We start from the raw sequence: 20,676 nt of genomic DNA on the forward strand, positions 1-20,676 counted from the left end.
AAAGGTCTAAGCCAAGTTGCTACAGATGTGGGGGAGATAATCATCAGCACAGTGAATGTCGATTCCAAAATGTAAAGTGCCACAATTGTGGAAAGGTTGGACATTTACAGAAAGTGTGTAAAGCCTCAAAACGCACAGCAAGAGCGCACAAAGTGTCAGACGCAGCACAAGAAGAGGAAGTTACAACTGAAACAGTATTGGAACTGTTCACAGTGTACACAGCTCAACAACAAAAAGATGGAATCTATCTCAACATGGAGTTAGCGGGAAAAACGGTAAAAATGCAGCTGGACACCGGAGCGTCTTTATCTCTGGTTCCAGAGAGCCTCTACAAAGAAAAACTGAAAGAGTGCCCTCTTCAGCCAGCGTCCATCCGCCTTTCTTCATACACTGGTGACACTATTCCTATGTTAGGGCAGATCCAGGTACCAGTCCGGTATGAGGGGAAGGAGTGGACGCTACCGCTTGTCATTGTTAAAGGAGAAAAATCAGCCTTGCTAGGCAGAAACTGGCTACAAAAGATCAAGTTGAACTGGGGAGAAATCTTCAGTCTGAGAAAGGACAAACCAGTGAGTCAGGCTACACTCACTAACATGCTGGAGAAGCACAAATAACTTTTCAAAGATGGCTACGGTGAAATACAAGACTTCACAGCAAAAGTCAGAGTGCAAGAAGGAACCAAGCCTATCTTTCACAAACCACGTCCAGTTCCCTATGCTCTTAAGGAAGCAGTAGAGAAGGAACTGGACCGCCTACAGAAGAATAACATAATCACGAAAGTAGCGAGGAGCGACTGGGCCGCTCCGATTGTTGTAGTCCCAAAGAAAGACAAGACCGTCAGAATGTGCGGTGACTACAAGGTCACAGTAAATCGCTGCATACTACCAGAGGAATATCCACTACCAAACGCTGAAGATCTGTTTGCCACTCTAGCTGGTGGGAAGGTTTTCAGTAAGCTGGACCTGGCATTTGCTTATCAGCAACTGAAGCTGGATCCGGAGTCAGAACAGTATCTGACCATCAATACACACAAGGGGCTATTCAGATTCAATCGCTTGGCCTACGGAATCTCGACAGCTCCAGCGATATTCCAACACACAATGGATCAGATCTTGGACGGTATAGACAACGTTGTGTGCTTCATGGACGACATCCTCGTGTCAGCACCAACCATTGGAGAGCACCTTGTAGTGCTGGACAAAGTGATGTCAAGACTGGAGAAATACGTAGTGAGAATGAAACGCAGCAAGTGTGAGTTTCTCCAGGACTCAGTGGAGTATCTCGGATACAAGATTGATGCACAAGGCCTGCACCCAACCAACAGAAAGGTGGAAGCAATCGTAAACGCACCAGCACCCACAAATATCTCAGAGCTGAGGTCATTTTTGGGGCTCCTGAACTATTACGTAAAGTTTGTAGCAAACTTGTCCACGTTGTTGCATCCGCTTCACCAACTGCTGCAGGCCGATACAAAGTGGAATTGGTCCCCACAATGCAAAGAAGCATTCAAGACTTGCAAACAGCGTCTGCTAAAGAGCAAGTGGCTTGCCCACTACAACACAGAGATGAAGCTGAGACTCGCGTGTGATGCATCTCCATACGGAGTAGGAGCCGTCATCTCACATGTTCTATCGTCAGGTGAAGAACACCCTATTGCATTTGCATCACGGACTCTGTCACCAAGTGAGAAAAATCATGCTCAAATTGAGAAGGAAGCCCTGAGCATAATATTCGGAGTGAAGAAGTTTCACAAATACCTGTACGGAAGGAAGTTCCAACTGCTGACAGATCACAAGCCTTTGTTGGCCATCCTTGGACCAAAATCAGCTATACCAACCCTTGCTGCACTTCGAATGCAACGTTGGGCTCTGATATTGTTAGCCTACGACTACGAGATTGAGTACAGACGATCCAGTGATCACGCAAATGCAGATGCACTATCAAGACTACCATGCAATAGTGACTCCGACAGTGAAGATGATAGAGCAGTCTTCCAGATCTCTCTCATTGACGAACTGCCCATATCTGCTTCAGACATAGCAGAGGAAACAAGGAAAGATCCAGTGCTTTCCAAAGTCTTGGACTTAACATTAGGAGGTTGGCCAACCTTCGTAAATGACGATAACCTTCGTCCATTCATCGACAAGAAAGACCAGTTGTCCACTGATCAAGGATGTGTTCTGTGGGGATCAAGGGTGGTGGTACCTCACAAATTCCAGAGGAGACTGCTATCTGACCTGCATGAGGGACATCCAGGGATCACTCGAATGAAAGCACTCGCTCGCAGTTATCTGTGGTGGCCTGGACTGGATCAGGACATTCAACAGCATGTAGGCCACTGCTCACCTTGTGAAGCTGTTCGCAACAAGCCTGCTGCTGCAGCTCTTCATCCATGGTCCTGGGCTGCGACACCTTGGGAACGCATCCATGTGGATTACGCTGAGATTGACAAGCAACATTTCCTTGTTGTCGTCGATGTCCATTCCAAGTGGATGGAAGTGTTCCCTACTCAACTGACCACAGCTGAGAAGACCATCAATCTTCTCAGACACCTGTTCGCATCCTTTGGACAAGTCAAGGAGCTCGTATCGGACAATGGCCCTCCTTTCACGTCAAACGATTTTGAAACGTTTCTCAAGAACAATGGAGTAAGGCACATCCTGTCACCACCTTACCATCCGGCATCAAACGGAGCAGCGGAGAGAGCCGTGCAAACCTTTAAGAAGGCCTGGACTAGACTCGAGGTTCAGTCTGTGCCCACCCACCAAAGGATTCCCCGGTTCCTGTTTACTTACCGTAACACACCACACACAGTAACGGAATGTACACCAGCTGAACTGTTTCTGAGACGCCAACCACGTACCCGCCTGACATTGTTGAAACCAGACTTGTCAAGCACTGTGGCAAAGCACCAGCTACAGCAGAAGAAAGCTCATGACAGACACTCAAAGACTGTCAGAGAATTCAAAGAGGGAGAGAGGGTGATGGTACGTGATTTCAGACACCCCAAGAGCCTGTGGAACTCAGGTGTGATCTTGCAACGCAAAGGACCTTTGACTTACCAAGTCCAAATTGGTCATCGCCAGGTCAACGTTCATGTGGATCATCTGCTACGGGCCAACGCCCCAGCAGAGACACGCCGAGAGAACAATAACGACCCCCAGGACTATTCTCCTGACTGTGGACGTACGGGAGAGACAGAGCCTGACCTTCCACCCGAATCTGGCCCACCACCGGAAGCCCAGGAGGAGCGGAGATATCCTATTCGACAGAGAAGGGCACCTCAAAAGCTTGACATGTGAGTTGAGCTGGTTAAGGTAACAGACAGTAAAACAAACAAACACCTTAATATGTCCTAGATAGAAGGAAAGAAAAAGGACATTACCTGGGTTAGTTATTAGGACACAAACTCCATCTTCGGGGCAGAATAATCCCCTGGATTTGTGCTGGGCTCTGAAAAGTCTGCTTCAACCCAGTAGTTGAAAATGTTAAGAATGCATTGTTCAGATATTGCATTAGTAGTTCCCTAACATATTTACCTTGTTCTCTGGGAGTTAAACACTATGGGGGAGGAGTGTAGTATCTGGGATCTACATCTGTTTATATTAGTTACTATGCTGTTACTAAGCAGTGATGTATTACGACAGTGTTACGTTACTACACCTAATAGGAAATGCACATGCGCACTAGTGTGCCCGGGAACTGTAGAGCACGAGAGGTTTTGACTAAACGAAAACTAACTGTACTCCCGTCTCCTGCCTGGTCATTTTTCCACAACACAAATATTACAAAAATAAAATAAGGAGTGAGGCTTTTGGCATGCGCGCATCGGCCATCAACAGCGAGTGAGCTGCGCATCATTGGGTAAATCAGTGCAACTGGCATTTTTAGGACTAAAATGTCCTCCTCATATTGTAGCCTACAATATGTCTCCACACACCTAGGCCTAGGCTATTGATGGATTAAAGACAAGGTCGTTTTTTATTGATCTCAGTTTGTCAGTGTCAAAGTAGCCTTCCATTTCGATCATTTGTGCGGTTTTAAAAAAGATTCCGCCAAAGATTCTGCCATATGATGTAGAATAGCATGAAATGCATTTCTAAAAAGCCAAGTTTTTTCCAGACCCCATGTGTGCAACTTCTGAAAAACCCAATACTCTGCTGCTCTATGGCACTATGCAAATGAAATCATATGCATGTAATGCTTCTGGTACCTCAGAACTCCCCCACCCCCCTCTCGAGCTCACTTTTGGTTCCGGCACCTCTCGATTAGCAAATTATGCTCTGTTGTACGGATAAAAATGGTAGATTATCAGATACTCAACAAGAAAGTCTGATTTCATTATTACTGAAACAGGACCCAAGTGGTAAATATAAAGATCCAGTCCATTAAAAAAATTGGAGGACCCTTACACTTCAGTGTTGTGATGCAACAATTCTAGCAAAGTTCATAGCGCTTAGAATTAAAAGGGTATTGTAGGATATTATTCATCCTAATCAGTCAGGTTTTTTATACGGATGATACATTGTAGATAATATCAGACAAGTACTGGTAACAATAGAGCGCTATGAAAAATCTGTCAAACAAGGTATGGTATTCGTAGCTAACTTTGAAATGGCTTTTGATAAAGTATGTCTGGAATTTATATTAAATGCCCGGAATATTTCAAGTTTGGAGAATCTCTTATACAATGGGTTAACATTATATATAGTAACCTTAGGTGTAAAATAGTAAATAATGGCTACTTCTCAGTCATTTTTAAACTGTCAAGAGGAGTAAAACAAGGTTGTCCACTATCGGCATACCTATCTACTATGGCCATCGAAATGTTACCTATTAAAATCAGATTCAACAATAACATCAAGGGCCTAGAAATCCAGGAATTAGAAACAAAGGTGTCATTGTACGCTGATGATTCATGTTTTCTTTTAAATCCACAATTTGCATCCTCCCACAGGCTCATAGATGATCTAGATACTTTTTCTAACCTCTCTGGATTACAACCAAATGATGATAAGTGTACTATATTATGTATTGGATCACAAAAAAAAGACAACCTTTACATTACCGTGTACTTTACCAATAAAACGGTCTGACGGTAAAGTGGACATACTCGGTTTTCATATCCCGAAAAAAAGAAATGATCTCATTACAATATGTTTTAATAGAAAGTTAGCAAAAATAGATTAAATATTGAAGCATTAGACCTCTCACTAAAGGCTTCCATCATTCAAAAGTTATACTTAAATCCGAACAGGTTCTATAGCAGATTAGTAAGAATGTCTCACCCCATGTTCAAGAATGGCCTTTTTCCACTTATTCAGATTACAACCTCTCACTTTTGGTTATTTGAAAAAAATCAAAAAAATCTCGCTATTTTTAAACAAACCATAGAAAGTTGGTTGCAATTTCAGTTTAAAATTTCTTACGGCTAGGGGGCAGTATTCGGAAGTTCGGATGACTGATGTGCCCATAGTAAACTGCCTGTTACTCAGGCCCAGAAACTAGGATTTGCATATAATTGGTAATATTGGAGAGAAAACACTCTGACGTTTCTAAAACTGTTAAAATAATGTCTGTGAGTATAAAAGAACTGATATGGCATGCGAAACCCAAGGAGAATCCATCCGGAATTTTTATTTTTTGAGTTCAGCACCCATTGAAATGCTTGTCTATGGGAAATTCAAAGGAAATCCTCCCAGATTGCAGTTCCTATTGCTTCCACTAGATGTCAACAGTCTTTATAAAGGTTTTCAGGCTTGAATTTTGAAAAATGAATTAGTAGTTGTAGTTTTTCAAGGTGGCTCTCATTTTGACTGTAGTCTTGTGGCGCGCATGGATGAAGGCGCGCACCTCGTTATTTATCTCCGGTATTGAACATACTACATTCTGTCTTAAATGTTATCATTTATTTACATACTAGGGTACCTGAGGATTGTTCAGAAACGTTGTTTGACTTGTTTGGACAAAGTTTATTGGTAATTTTTGGGATTCCTTTGTATGCAAATTGAACTAGTGGAACGGGTGGATAACTGAATCAAAGGCGCCAACTAAACTGACTTTTCTGGGATATAAAGAAGGACTTTATCGAACAAAAATACCATTTGTTGTGTAGCTGGGACCCTTGAGATTGCAAACAGAGGAAGATCTTCAAAGGTAAGTGATTTATTTTATCTCTATTTCTGACTTTTGTGACGCCTCTGCTGGTTTGGAAAATGTTTTTAATGCTTTTGTATGTGGGGCGCTGTCCTCAGATAATCGCATGGTATGCTTTCGCCGTAAAGCCTTTTTGAAATCTGACAAAGCGGCAGGATTAACAAGAAGTTACGCTTTTAAATTATGTATGACACTTGGATTTTCATGAATGTTTAATATTACGATTTTTGTATTTTGAATTTTGCGCTCTACAATTTCTCTCTGCCTTTACTGACTTTTAAACAGCTTGCCTAGTTTGCCCTGGAGTTGTAGACATGCTGCCCCAAAATTAAGAGGGTGTGTTATCAGAAATCAGTCCGTAGATCAGCATGTTTCTTGGTGATCATTAAGTTGAGGTCAGTGAGTGCAGCAGCAGAAGAGCTGACGGGGAGGCTACGGTCTCACAGCAAATCAGGCAGTGCTAGCTGCTTCTTCAAAATTCATTCATTGTGATAAAATAATGTTGCTAAAGTAGCTTGCTAGCTAGCTAGTGGAGAAAGCATTTGATGTTCCACATTGAATGTCTGGACTAGGTTAGCTTCCTATTATTTTCATACGAAGTGACTGGCTTCGAGCAACGTTAGCAAGCTAATGCCATGGACAAATTTAAGTTAGTTGTTGTGCACACATTGTCAAACTCCAGAAATACTGTTCTGTCAAGCACCAAACATCTTAGCTAGATGTCCAAATTAGCTATTAAGACTTCCTCAGAAAAAAAACTCAATTACACAACCATTTTTTTCAGTTTATAATAATTTGGCCTATTTTAGGGTGAAATAGGATTCATTAGGCAATGTCACCTAGGTAATATCAGAGAGGGAGGCGAAGCGAGAGCCCTCTATCTGGCCAAAATATGTCCATGTTAAGCAGATCCTTAATTATTGTATGAGGGGCAATGAGAGTGTGTCGAATTTAGTCAAGATAGACATGAATTGCTATTTTGACATGTGAGGCTTGTTTGAACTAATATACGTTTTTTAATGCTTAGGTTGTTATGAGTGTAATGATATAAGTGTGATGCACGTGACATCCCGGCAAACCCTTAATATCAGATTTGTCCCTGTTGAAATTCAAGAAGGTCTATGCATATTCATGAGATTAGCATCTCACTCTCCGTTGAATGCAGGCAGTTGACGTCAACACCCCTCATCGACTATTCGCAAAATAATTAAAGTAACGAGGTGTATCCACCAATCCAAATTTAATAGGCGAGAGCTTGACAGCCTGCCGTTCTGCTTTGTGGACAACAAACCCCATTATTGGAGAGGAGATAAAAGCATCTCGTCATTATGTCCATATCACTGCTTATACTTTATAATTTTATGGCGGCCCATTGTAGCCGGATTACCCTTTGCGAGATACGAGACAGATCGAGGAGGGTCTATCTGAGGGGGGGGGGGGGGGGGGGGGGGGGGCATGTGGGGGGGGGGGGGGGCATGTGGGGCATGGCGTGTAGTGACGATTGATTACACACCACACCTACCAAGTAGTGCCATGTGAGAGTTGGGTTCAATAGGGTCTGGCTCCAACAGATATGTGTACAAGCTAGCTAGCCAGCTAGTGTGCATGTAGTGACGTAATCAGTGGAGGATCCTCAGAGGAGGAAGGGGAGGACCATCTTCCAAAATGAAGAAGAAGCAAGAGAGAGAGAGAGATATTTAATTGATAAAAAATCGCTTTCAGTTTCACTTACTTAGCAAATGCAGCTAGGTAGTTTAGCCTACTCAAACACCCTGCTCAAACAGAGGTATGCTATGTTAGCTAGCTGGCTATGACTATCCAACACAACACTGGAACTTTTCAAAATCAAGGCAGCTTTTGGTTTTACTAATTTAATCCCACCTTGGCCTGCCGGCGTAAGTGCTAAACTGCTTACTGACTGTACACTGTAACTGTAACGTTAGTGCATGATTGTAACACGTTAGTTCTATTAGTTATGTTGACAATGATGTTACCTTAGCTAATATGGTAAAAACGATGTAGGCTGTGAGTAGCGGTTATGATATGGTTTGGCTTGGAAATGTTTTTTTTGCCTGGTCACGTACAGCTGATGTGTTGTGCATTGAATCCCACAAGCGAAGAGAAAAGGTGAGAGATGTAGAGCGCATAGATGCGAGCAGTAATACAACGTGGCTGCTATGAAAGTGAACTGTGTTACGTGTGATCATGGGCGATTCTGTTGAAAAACATTTCTTAAACGCAAACTCTTGTTTGCAACTGTTAAACTAATAATTACACCCTAAATTAGCTAGATGCAGGCTAGAGTGGCGGTATTGAATGTGTCACTTTAGACCTGTCCATGTGTCAATGCCTGTCACCTCACATTTTTCTCTCGACTCTTGACCTACATTGTAAACTTTCATTCATAGGCTAGGTTGTAGAAACCTCATGATGGCTAGAGGGGAAATTTGAGTATCATGCAGTAGCCTTAACCTATCCATGTTACATTGAACTGAGTGAATGGAATATGAATGACAGTCATCCAATATGCTGTAATATAAATAAGGCCATGCTCATGAAAAACAAAAATTGTCCTGCCACATCTTAAATGGCACCGACCACCACTGGACATAATGCATGTAGTAACATAATGCTAATGGACGTCGTACTGTTACAAGTACGCTCAATGGCAATGGGCGCGGGGTGTATTGGGTGCAGCGTGTAGTTACTGCAGTCCGATGATACTTTTTATTGGACAGATCAGTGCAGGCGGAATCGACGCGCTATCTGACGGAAGACAATGATTGTTACCCATGACTCAGAGGCATTGAAAGGAACGCTTGAGGTTGAAAGGAACGCTTAAGGAAGAATACACACACACACACACACACACACACACACACACACACACACACACACACACACACACACACACACGCTCCTTTAGCCAGAGTTATACTGGTGGCCCTCCAGCAGAATGGCGTTGTTTGCGCTGGTGCCTGGTACGGAAGGTGGAAGGTGGAAGATGCTGCTGTCGTGTGGAATGTGGCTTTCCTCGCTGACTGTTCACCTCTGTGCCACTCTGATTAGGTGTCCCGCTCTCTGCCCAAATTCCAGGTTAACGACTTACTCTCTATTCCACCCCGAGTGTCTCTTCTGCTCATCTGTCTCTGTCTCTCTCTCTCAGGACCTGAAAAGGGGAGATGTGTAGCATCGGAATACTTCACCACTGAAGCTGAGATCGACATCGTGACCGAAAACACTGCAAATATACTAAGTAAGTGACAACAGCGAGAAACGTGCAGGAAAATAACCCCTGCATGTCATTGTGTCATTGCTTTATGCACCTTATGGCTCTATCCAGGAAACATGGTGAGGCAAAATAGTTCCCAACCTCTTTTATTTAAAACCTGTGTTGAACACTGCTGAAGTTCCCTTTTCTTTATTTAAGAACTATTTAAATTATTCAAGATAAGAAAACTTGGAAAACCTTGTAAAGCGTAGAACATTGTGGCCCAAAAGTGGACTATATAGACTACAATGGGACCTGACACGCTACGACAAAGGACATTACCTTTCCTACAGTATATTGTTTTGTACAGCTGGCTGCAGGCGTAACCACCTGTAGGGAATGATAAACTGATACAGGAAATGTGTTCTTGGGAATGAATGTTACTTAATCCTTATTTTGTATGATTTCCTTTCTTCGTGATTGACAAGTAAAATAATTGAATTTAGAATGGTGGGGGCTAGTATTACATAAAGCATTTATTTCTGTACAAAATTGCTCCCAACCTCAATTCAAGTCAACCTCTGTAACTACTTCATAAAGACTTTATAGTCATGTAAGAAAGGAAGGGAAGAAGATTTTTTTCTGTATAATTCAAGTGTTCACTCATGACACTTTTCATTTTTCTTTAACCTTATGTTCCAAGGCAGGTCAATTAAAAGCAAATGATTATTTACAATGACGGCCTGGCAGACACTTGGCGACAGCACAGATACATCAGCAGACAGACAGTGGAAATAAAGCAGGAGAGATACCACCACACTATACGATGAGAGTTCCTATGGCAACAACTCAACATGGCACAAACACTGTTAAGCGCAGACAACAACAGCACGAGCCACAAAATAGGCAGAGACAAAGCACATCACGACAATAGAGACATCGCAACACTACATGATAGGAGATCTATGGCAACAGTGCAAAACATTGTAGGAACAGGCAGTAGCACGAGAAACAAAGTAGGCAGCACGGGTAGCAAAGTATAACAGGAAAACCCAGTTAGAAGAAAAAGTGTCAGACTACAATACAAGTAACATAGCACTACTGAATAGACAAATAGACAAGGCAACAAATAATTGCAGCGCAAGCAGACAGACATAAAAAAAGACACGTAGCCTTAGTTATTGGTTTGCGTAACAGCTAAAACATAACAGTTACAAATCGCTCATACACTTATATAACAATTTAGACCATTCATGTTTTTTTCTCCATGTGTTATGTACTGTGCATTCATTTACAGTACCGGTCAAAGGTTTAGACACACCTACTCATTCAAGGGTCTTTCTTTATTTTTACTATTTTCTACATTGTAGAATAATAGTGAAGAAATCAAAACTATGAAATAACACGTATGGAATCATGTAGTAAACAAGAAAAGTGTTAAACAAATCCAAATATATTTTATATTTGAGAATCTCACCCAAGTGAGATGGTTTGGGATGAGTTGGGCTGCAGAGTGAAGGAAAATCAGCCAAGAAGTGGTCAGCATATGTGGGAACTCCTTCAAGACTGTTGGAAAAGCATTCCAGGTGAAGCTGGTTGAGAGAATGCCAAGAGTGTGCAAAGCTGTCATCAAGGCAAAGGGTGGCTACTTTGAAGATTCTCAAATCTAAAATATATTTAGAATTGTTTAACCCTTTTTTGGTTACTACAATATTCCATATATGTTATTTCATAGTTTTAATGTCTTCACTATTATTCTACAATGTAGAAAATAGTAAATATAAAGAAAAACCATTGAATGAGTAGGTGTGCCCAAACTTTTGACTGGTATTGTATTTATTAACTTAATTAGTCATAAATAGAGGACATGTGTAACATAAAGCTTTTTTCACTGAACGCGGCTTAATTATCCCAGTGGGACTGACACTTGGATTAAAACGATGTAAGAAATGTTGAATATTTTTTATTTGTTGAATATTTTTTATAATTCATATTTTTTTTAGTGTTGAACTTAACTCTCCCTCCTTATCTCAATATATCTTTCCCTCTTCTTCTGTTTTTCTCTTGACCTGTTTCCCTCATCAGAGATGGTACGGACGGCCACACCGTTCCCCATGGTTTCGCTGCTTTTCGTCTTCACCGCCTTCGTCATCAGTAACATCGGACACATCCGGCCCCAGCGCACCATCCTGGCTTTCATCTCTGGAATCTTCTTCATCCTCTCAGGTAAGGTGCCACATAAAAGTTTCCCATTGGCTGTTGTTTTAATGATATTCAGTATTCAAGATACTTATTGGTTGATGAAAGCTGCCAATGGTATGTAAAATAGGTTCTGTGTGATCTGGGTCTGGAACCCTCCTGATTGGTTTTTGATTTAGTGGCTTGGCTAACAGTTTATCCTGATCCTCAGTTGTCTATAAGATGACATCAGTTTCTATTTGGGGGGTATTGCATGTCTTGCTCACAGATGCTAGCCTAGCATGAGATGCTGCTGACAGAGCAGTTATGTGCCTATCTTGTCCTTATTACATGTCACTGACCTGCAGCGGTGAACGATTTCACCGTTTCAGGCGCAAATTGAGTACTCTGTGCTTTTCTAGTAGTTAACTCGATGAAAGGTATTTTCTGTTTATTATTTTCTACTGAGCCATTTACTTTATGTTCGTATTCTTGTCTTTTATTATTTCTTGTTGTTGTTACATTGTCGAGAAGGAACCTGCAAGTAAGCCTTTCGTTGGACGGTGTAGACCATGTGTATCCTGTACATACGACTTATACAACTTGAAACGGGAAACTTTCTGGGCTGTGGGTTTAGATTTTTTTTTTATAAATAAAACTTAAAATATTGTAAAACCACGACAGCTTCAGGTAATGGGTCTCAAAAACGACTTGAGAAATCAACTGGATTTGAGAAAATATTCTGTTATTCTGAAGCCATTTCAACAAACTGAGAGCTCTCTAGTTTCTCTGCATGACATTGTTCTCAATGTCTGTTCTATAAAAATGTGGTTGCAGGGGGCCTCCCGGGTGGCGCAGTGGTCTATAGCTGCGCCACCAGAGTCTCTGGGTTCGCGCCCAGGCTCTGTCGCAGCCGGCCGCGACCGGGAGGTCCGTGGGGCAACGCACAATTGGCATAGCGTCATCCGGGTTAGGGAGGGCTTGGCCGGTAGGGATATCCTTGTCTCATCGTGCTCCAGCGACTCCTGTGGCCGGCCGGGCGCAGTGCGCGCTAACCAAGGGGGCCAGGTACACGGTGTTTCCTCTGACACATTGGTGCGGCTGGCTTCCGGGTTGGAGGCGCGCTGTGTTAAGAAGCAGTGCGGCTTGGTTGGGTTGTGCTTTGGAGGACGCATGGCTTTCGACCTTCGTCTCTCCCGAGCCCGTACGGGAGTTGTAGCGGTGAGACAAGATAGTAATTACTAGCGATTGGATACCACGAAAATTGGGGAGAAAATGGGATAAAAAAATAGAAAATAAAAAATAAAAAATGTGGTTGCCATAGAATAGAATTTCATCATCATTTCAAAACACAAATGACTAAAAATGTCCTCGCAAACAAAACGTTTTCACATCCTGATTCAGGATCAGCTCTCCATACACATTCTCCTAACCCAAACCATTCTGAAGAAACAGAACGGACGACGCTTCAAACTGGCTCCGGTGCAGCCTGCCTTTCTTCAGAGAGGGACAGTGTTTTCTAGCACGCCCACGCAGAAAGGCTGACTGCTGCTGAGAGGGAAGCAGGCGAGGAGCTAGCAGCAGCTAGCCACACAGCTCCCCCTGCTGACCCAGTAAGGGGAAGCCAGGTCACTGGTTCCCAAGAGCTTTGGCCGCTGCTGCAGCTGTTACTGCTGCCTGAATCTCCTCCTGCTGTTGTTGTTGTTGTGGTGCTGGTCAGGGTTGATTATGCAGTGGGGCTGTTGTGCTGCTTAATGGTGGAGGAGGATTTTAGGGTCAGAGACAGCAGCAGCCGAGGCTGGCCGGCTGGGGAAAAGCACAGACACATCCTTTAATTAGGTTTTCTTTCTCTTCCACCACTGCTCTTGTCTGTTGTCCTTGTTTATCGCAGATTCACAGGCAGTGGTTGGGATTTGGTTTCCATTTAGTATAATGAGGCTAATTTATTCCAAATAATGAATCGTTAAAATGTGGTTCAAGAGGACGTTTTGAGGACCTTGTTCAGTTGTTTTATTGTTGTTTTTTAATGCGTCAGGGGAAATGTGCTCAAATGTTTAGCCATACGAGCCCTTTTCCGTGTGAAGGCAGAAACACGTAGCAAAAATGGTGGCTTTTGGAAGTTTAACTGAGAAAACATTTGAGAAACAATGATTTTTTTTTGCAGTGGTGACACTAATTTAGCTAGTCTAGTGTAATACAGCTGTGGTAGTAGTAGTAGTAGCAATGGTTGGTCATTTGCACTGTATCGTAATCACATTTTACCATCTATAATTTAGGATTCTTGTTTTCATAAAATAATGTTCTCATAAAAGAACAAGAACAGTGGGGTTTACCTCAAAGCTCCTGTCTGTATCCTATGCCCTTTGAGTAGACTACTGACTTTGGCTCAAAATATGGTGTTTTTTATCCCCTTCCAGCGGTGTGACTATAGGCCACATACTGTCCCACTTTCCAGCTGCCTCACCCTTTATGTCATATGTCAAGAGGATCTATTTGGATGCCAAGGCAACAAGCAGTCAGAGATGTACTCATATAAACATTCCACCTCTCTTTTCATCTCCAACTCTCTCCCTCCATCTTGCCCACTGTGTATCCTCCTGTCTCCAAATCTCTCTCTCCCTACCACCCACCCTCCCCTTCATGTTCACACTCTCTGACCCACTCCCCCATCCACTCTTGCCCCTGGCGTTTGTCCCTTCCCTCCTCCCTTCCTCTCTCTTTCCTCTACCCTTTTCTCCCTCTCTCATTCTAATTTACAATACCCTTTCTCTCTCGCTCACTGTTTCATATAATCTTCCCAATCCTGTACACTCCTCTCCATTCTCTCTCTCCTCTTCCTCTCTCACCCTCCACTGGCTCGCCTCTTCTTCCCTCCTCCTTTCTCTCCCCTCCTCTCTCTCACTCTCCATTCCATCTCTCTCTCTTTCATCTACTCCTTCCCATGTCTTTCTCTGCTTCTATGCATCTCCATTGCCTCTCTCTCCCCCCTTTCCCTCCCTCTTTTTTTCTCTCCATCACCCTCCTCTCCCCCTTCTCAGGGCTGAGCCTGGTGGTGGGCCTGGTCCTCTACATCAGCAGCATCAACGACGAGGTGATGAACCGGCCACGTGAGCCCGAGCACTTCTTCCACTACCACTACGGCTGGTCCTTCGCCTTCGCTGCCAGCTCCTTCCTCCTCAAAGAGGTCAGCGCACCCGTCCGCCTGCCAGCGTAGCGCCCGACCACTAACTACTAACCTCTGCTAACTGCTAACCAACATCTAGCGCAGTACTTCACTGTTAGGATCCCCCCCCCCCCCGCCCCCCCCATCTCGCGTCAATATTCATAAATGTTAATAGCGGATACTTTAGGGTGACAGCTCTGTCACAGCAGCAGCTTGAAACGCTGCTGTCGTCACATGAATATACAGTTCGCTAGAGGGCTTTTCTTTTTCTCCAGCCCCTCTGCGGCGGCAGGAGGAAGAGGAGGGGGAATAGCGCTTAGCGCCAGCGCCGTTGTGCTCAAGTTTCAAGGATGTTGTATCAAGATGTCAGCGATGAATAGTGGATGAGGTGTAAATGTTTGGCGCAACATGAATGCATTTTTGATAATGAGTTATTACACGGAGGAGCGGTTTGGTTGAGTCTGAGCATTAGTGTCTCTTCGGTGCATTGCAGGGTAGGTTGCTAAGGCACTAAGAGGTTTGTGCATCATATAATATATTCCACAGTTGAAAATAACGTATGCATGTAATATTATTAAAATGTTTCATATTTTATATTGATTCAAACATTTTTTTATAGATCTTTCAGGATGCTATATTACATCCTGTTGTATTGAGGACTATTGTGCTTTATTAAAGGCCCAGTGCAGTCAAAAACGAGATTTCCCTATGTCATATGTATATTTCCACACTGTGAGGTTGGAATAATACTGTTAAATTGTGAAAATGATTACAATGCCCTTTTACTGTATGGACTGTATGAAAAGACCACATGCAATTTCAGCCTGTTTGGGTGGGATGGAGTTTTGGCCTGCCTGGTGACATCACTAGGTGATACATTTGTTGATATACCAATCAGAAAGAAAGTTGTTCTCAGTAATCCCCTCCCCACTCAGACCACTCCCAGACAGTCCTAGCAAAATTGTTGCTTGAGAAATGGCTCTTTGCTTAGAAGCAATTTTATTTTATTTTTTTACCATTTTAATTGAAAACAATCACAGTAAGGTACTTAATTGTTACCCACAAACGATTTGATATTGAGATAAAAATGGCTGGATTGGACCTTTAAATGTTCCAGTATTTATTGTATTTCATGGCCCAGTACTTTATGTGATTTTTATATAATATGATTTATTTTTAGTCAGCCTTCTTTTTGCTGTGGTTCAGAGTGTCCCTGATGTATGTATGATGGCCCAATGTGTCACTTATGACTTCTTTATGATGGTGTTTCAGTTTCATGTCATGCATTAATATGAGTCATAGTATCTCATAGTGTACTTGCGCTGCTCTCTCCCAGGGGGCCGGGGTGATGTCAGTGTACCTCTTCATGAAGCGCTACGCCGAGGAGGAGATGTACCGGCCCCACCCGTCCCTCTACCGCCCCCGCCTGTCCGAGTGCAGCGACTACAGCGGCCAATACCTTCACCCCGAGTCGTGGCCTCCTCCAAAGAGGGGCCGCAGCGCGTCTGAAGTCTCCAGCGACATCTCCATCCAGCTGAACCAGACGCCCCCGCCGCCCAAGGGCAGCTCCATGCAGCAGCAGCAGCAGGCCCCATCCTCTGGCCCCTCCTCGGGCGCCAGCTACCAGCAGTCCTCCTCCTCCTCCTACCCCCACCACTCCATGTCCTCCCACCCCCTCCACTCCAGCCACCACACCATGTCCTCCCACCCCAGCGGGCCCCCTCCCCAGTCCATGCCCATGGCCATGCCCCCCTCTGCCCAGCCCCCTCCCCGATACCACCAACACATGCACATGAGTGCCTCGCCATGCTAGAAGGGGGGAGTGAGGGATGAGGGAGGGTGGGGAGGGGGGATAGACAGAGCAGGGGTTGGCTCTGTCATACGTCCAACACACAGAGACAGATGCAAACACACACACAAGTGCACACACAGAAGTGTGGGAGGAGAGATGGAAGAGGGGAGGAAGGAAGGATATTTAGGAGATCAAGAGAAAGAAGGGAATGAACGAAGGAAAGAAAATGAGATGGGTGGAGGATGATTCACAATTGATGCTGTGCTTAAAATGAAGACAGATATTTTAAACGAGGGAGAGAGAGAGGGAGGGATATGATCATCATTTACACAATAAGAAAAAGAGGGAGGAGGGGAGGTGAGGGGGTCTATAAGAAAGGGTGATTCTGTTTCAGAAGAAAAAGAATACGATGCATTTCAAGCACTAATACACACAAGAATCAAGAACAAATTGTATATGCATAGAGATTTATACTTAAACTGTATAGACATTTTTCTTTCTCTAAGTCCTGGAAAAACAAATGTTGAAATCTTAACCATGTTTGTCTTTCATGAGATGTGTATTCCTGTATGATTAGTTCTATCATTGTATTCATCGTTTGTATTTGAGAGGCAAGAATTGTGAGTACGAAGACAGAAATCTGAGACATCTGAAGATCATTCAAGAGGGTTCTGTGACTTAACTGTACATACTGTAACATCTCAGATTCCCCTCTGCAGTAGCATTCTTGTAATACCCTTACACTCTTGGAAAAAAGGGTTCCAAAATGGTTCTTCGGCTGTCCCCATAGGACATCCCATTTTGGTTCCAGGTAGAACCCTTTTTGGTTCCATGTAGAATCCTCTGTGATTCTAAAAGGGGTCTAGCTGGAACCAAAAGGGTTCTACCTGGAACGAAAAAGGGTTCTTCTCCAATGGGGACAGCCGAAAAACCCTTTAGGTTCTAGATAGCATCTTTTTTTGTGTGTGTATAAATGTCCAGGTCATAGGCTTCAGTATCCATAAAAAAACACTTGAATTGTTGTTTTATGTTTTTGACTAAAATGTCCTGGTAACAAAGAAAATCCATAACTTCCCATCATTTACAAATATTTACGACAGAGAATATAAAAAAGCACCCATTTTACTACGAAGAATGAGAGCCTATTTGCAGATTCCATGAGACGTATGATCCTCCTTAGATTGCTAATTAGCTTGAGTGTTCATATTCTGTAGCACATGGCTGCTTACCGGTAGAGTAACTTCCTTCTATTCATAGTTACCAAAAGAGCTTTCCATACAGCGATGGAGTAGATTGATGAAGTAAAGACTGTGTTTATTTTGAAATGTTTACTTTTCTCCTTCTGACTGTGACTGGGTGTATATAATAGATGCTGCCTATGTAGCCTACCTACTGCACTACATGTTTACATTCTATTCTGATGTTTATTGGTATCCTTATACTAAATGCAACACACACACACACACACACAAACCAGCTGCCACAGTCCTGCTATAACTTCAATTACTACTACTACTATTTCTACTACTAATATCAAAAGAAAGATTGTGACCATTATCATTATCTATGTTTAGAAACATCTGTATTATAATAATGTAAGTAAATGGAACTATATATGAACATATAATAAAACCATAGAGGATGTGAGAGAAAGAAAGTGGGAGGTTGATAAGAGTTTAACAATGTCTAATATAAAGCACAGAAATAAACACTGAGTGTACCAAACATTAGATACCTCTCCTCCCTCCTCAATTCGTCGGGGCATGGACTCTACAAGGTGTCGAAAGCATTCCACAGGGATGCTGACCCATGTTGACTCCCAACGCTTCCCACAGTTGGGTCTAGTTGGCTGGATGTCCTCTGGGTGGTGGACCATTCTTGATACACACAGGAAACTGTCGAGCGTGGGATAAACCTACTACCATACCCCGTTCAAAGGCACATGCAGTACATCTTTTGTCTTGCCCGTTCAACCTCTGAATGGCACACATACACAATCCCTGTCTAAATTATCTCAAGGCTTAAAAATCCTCCTTTAACCTGTCTCCGCCCTTTTATCTACACTGATTGAGGTGGATTTAACAAGTGATAATCAACAAAGGATCATCGCTTTCACCTGGATTCGCCTGGTCAGTCTATGTCATGGAAAGAGCAGGTGCTCTTAATGTTTTGTCCACTCAGTGAATTTCACAATAGCGTCCGTTCGTGAATTAAGGTCTGAACGAGAGCAAAACATGACCAATGGGTCTCTGTAGCACCACCTAGTGCTTTTGCAGTGAGTCTGATTGCTCTACATCGAGGCTGAACTTTGCCTTTTGTGTCACGACGCTCATTTTTTTCTAGCGAAACGCTAGCAATTCTGGACTTGGGGGATAGAAGAACGACTTATAACAAAGTCTTGCAATGTCTGCCTACAAATAGTGAACTAATTCCCGATCAATGTGCATCCATTTCAATTGTTTTCCTAATATGATGTGGTTGTTTTTCGGAATTCCATATCTTCTCATGCAATCAGAACACGTGATCAAATGTTTTTTTAAATAGCTATATTGTTTTTTATGTAGCAGATGCACATACACGTGTGATGAGTGGTAGCATTCGTTTGTTTGGGACCCGGGACAGCGATGTACAGCCTATAATATAGTATAGAGTAAAATATATGAACGCATTATCAAACAGGACTGGCTCCTGCTGGAGGGAAAATTATAACAAAATAATATTTGTAGCTTGTTCTGTAATCATAATAGGTAGAATAGTGTAGTGGTGTAGTTGTATTAACTCTATAGTGTAAAATATAGTAGGCCTATTATGATTTGGTGTGAGAGGTTGATTGAGAGAGGGAGAGCGAGAGAGAAATGAAAGGGGTAGCTATAAGAATTGTATAACATTCATGTTGTCAATTAAATATTATCCTCTGTTGTTTTTCCTCGTTATAATACTCTGCTAAATTGAGGTTTCCTTTCAGAGAGCCATGTCTTGACTAGACCGTGAATGTTATTGAAGTTGAGGACGATTGTGGTTTTCTGTAGCTAAAGTGAGATTCATTGATTTCCTCAAGCTCCTTTTATTGCCTTCACTTGTTTCTCCTCTTGCTTCCCATCCCCGGTATCCCACCTTTTGAACTTTATTGATCATTTGTCTTGGTTTGTCTCTCAAATCCCCATTAATGTAATGTGGGGCAGACTTGTTCTACCTGTCTCTTCTCTTTGCAGGCCTCGTTTTTCACTCATTCTCGATGACTTTCTTCTTTTGTTAAGGCGCTCTCTTAGAACCTGTCTTTGAGCTTTTTAAAATGAACTGTGCCTAACAACAGTAGCAGAGATCCAAGCTATTAATTATTATTAAGATTATTATATAATTCTTATTGTTGTAACTATTATTATCAGTGTAAATATATTACCCATATTTACCACCAAATCAACGATTTAATGGTAATAATGACAATAAGGACATTTTCTTTTTGCTAAGCAATGCACTAATGAATCTGAAGAGATTGTTCATACCTGAGATACTATTTGTTATTGGATCGATGCCTGTGGGTAGCTGACTAACGTCATTGTTCTACAACTAATGAATAAATCCTAGAGGTAAATCTGTGTGTGCTTAATGTTTGTGATCAGATGTCTGGCCCACACAATCACACACACAATCACACATACACAAGCACACACAAAATCACACACACACACACACACACACACACACACACACACACACACACACACACACACACACACACACACACACACACACACACACACACACACACACACACACACACACACACACACACCTACCGCTGATGTCAGGAACTTTTAGAGCTGAAAAGATCAACATGGCTAAACTATATAGAGATGAAATCCTGTTTGCACACTGGTGTAGAGAACGAATAGCAGGACTGGAGACTGACATGCTCAGTATCTTGGTAATGCCCCCTGCTATTGTGTTTAATCCAAAGCTCTGCTTATTTAAAGCCATAAGAAATGTAGCAGTACCAAGTGTGTGTGTGTGTGTGTAATGGTGTTAATGGGTGTTACGATGTTCTGCGTGTGTGTGTGTGCGTGTGTGTGTGTACTGTGTGGACCAGAAGTCTCCACAAGAATAGTACCAAACAAAAATTTGACCAACTGGGGAGATCAAATGCTATTTCTAGGGGGTTTAGGGTTAAGGTTAGAA

At 42.7% G+C, this 20,676-nt stretch overlaps 1 protein-coding gene across 1 annotated transcript in view; it reads left to right on the forward strand.

The window, feature by feature from the left end:
- LOC129819695 (voltage-dependent calcium channel gamma-7 subunit-like) overlaps window positions 1–20,092 on the forward strand; it is a 37,821-nt gene extending 17,729 nt beyond the window's left edge. The window contains exons 3-6 of the mRNA XM_055876183.1: window positions 9,323–9,412; window positions 11,453–11,593; window positions 14,584–14,729; window positions 16,045–20,092. Of these exons, the coding sequence (XP_055732158.1) occupies window positions 9,323–9,412; window positions 11,453–11,593; window positions 14,584–14,729; window positions 16,045–16,521 (854 nt within the window). The 3' untranslated portion in view covers window positions 16,522–20,092. The remainder of the gene's footprint in view (window positions 1–9,322; window positions 9,413–11,452; window positions 11,594–14,583; window positions 14,730–16,044) is intronic.
- Window positions 20,093–20,676: the final 584 nt, after the last annotated feature.

The sequence above is a fragment of the Salvelinus fontinalis genome, chromosome 22 (genome assembly GCF_029448725.1).
Source record: "Salvelinus fontinalis isolate EN_2023a chromosome 22, ASM2944872v1, whole genome shotgun sequence".
NCBI lineage: Eukaryota > Metazoa > Chordata > Actinopteri > Salmoniformes > Salmonidae > Salvelinus > Salvelinus fontinalis.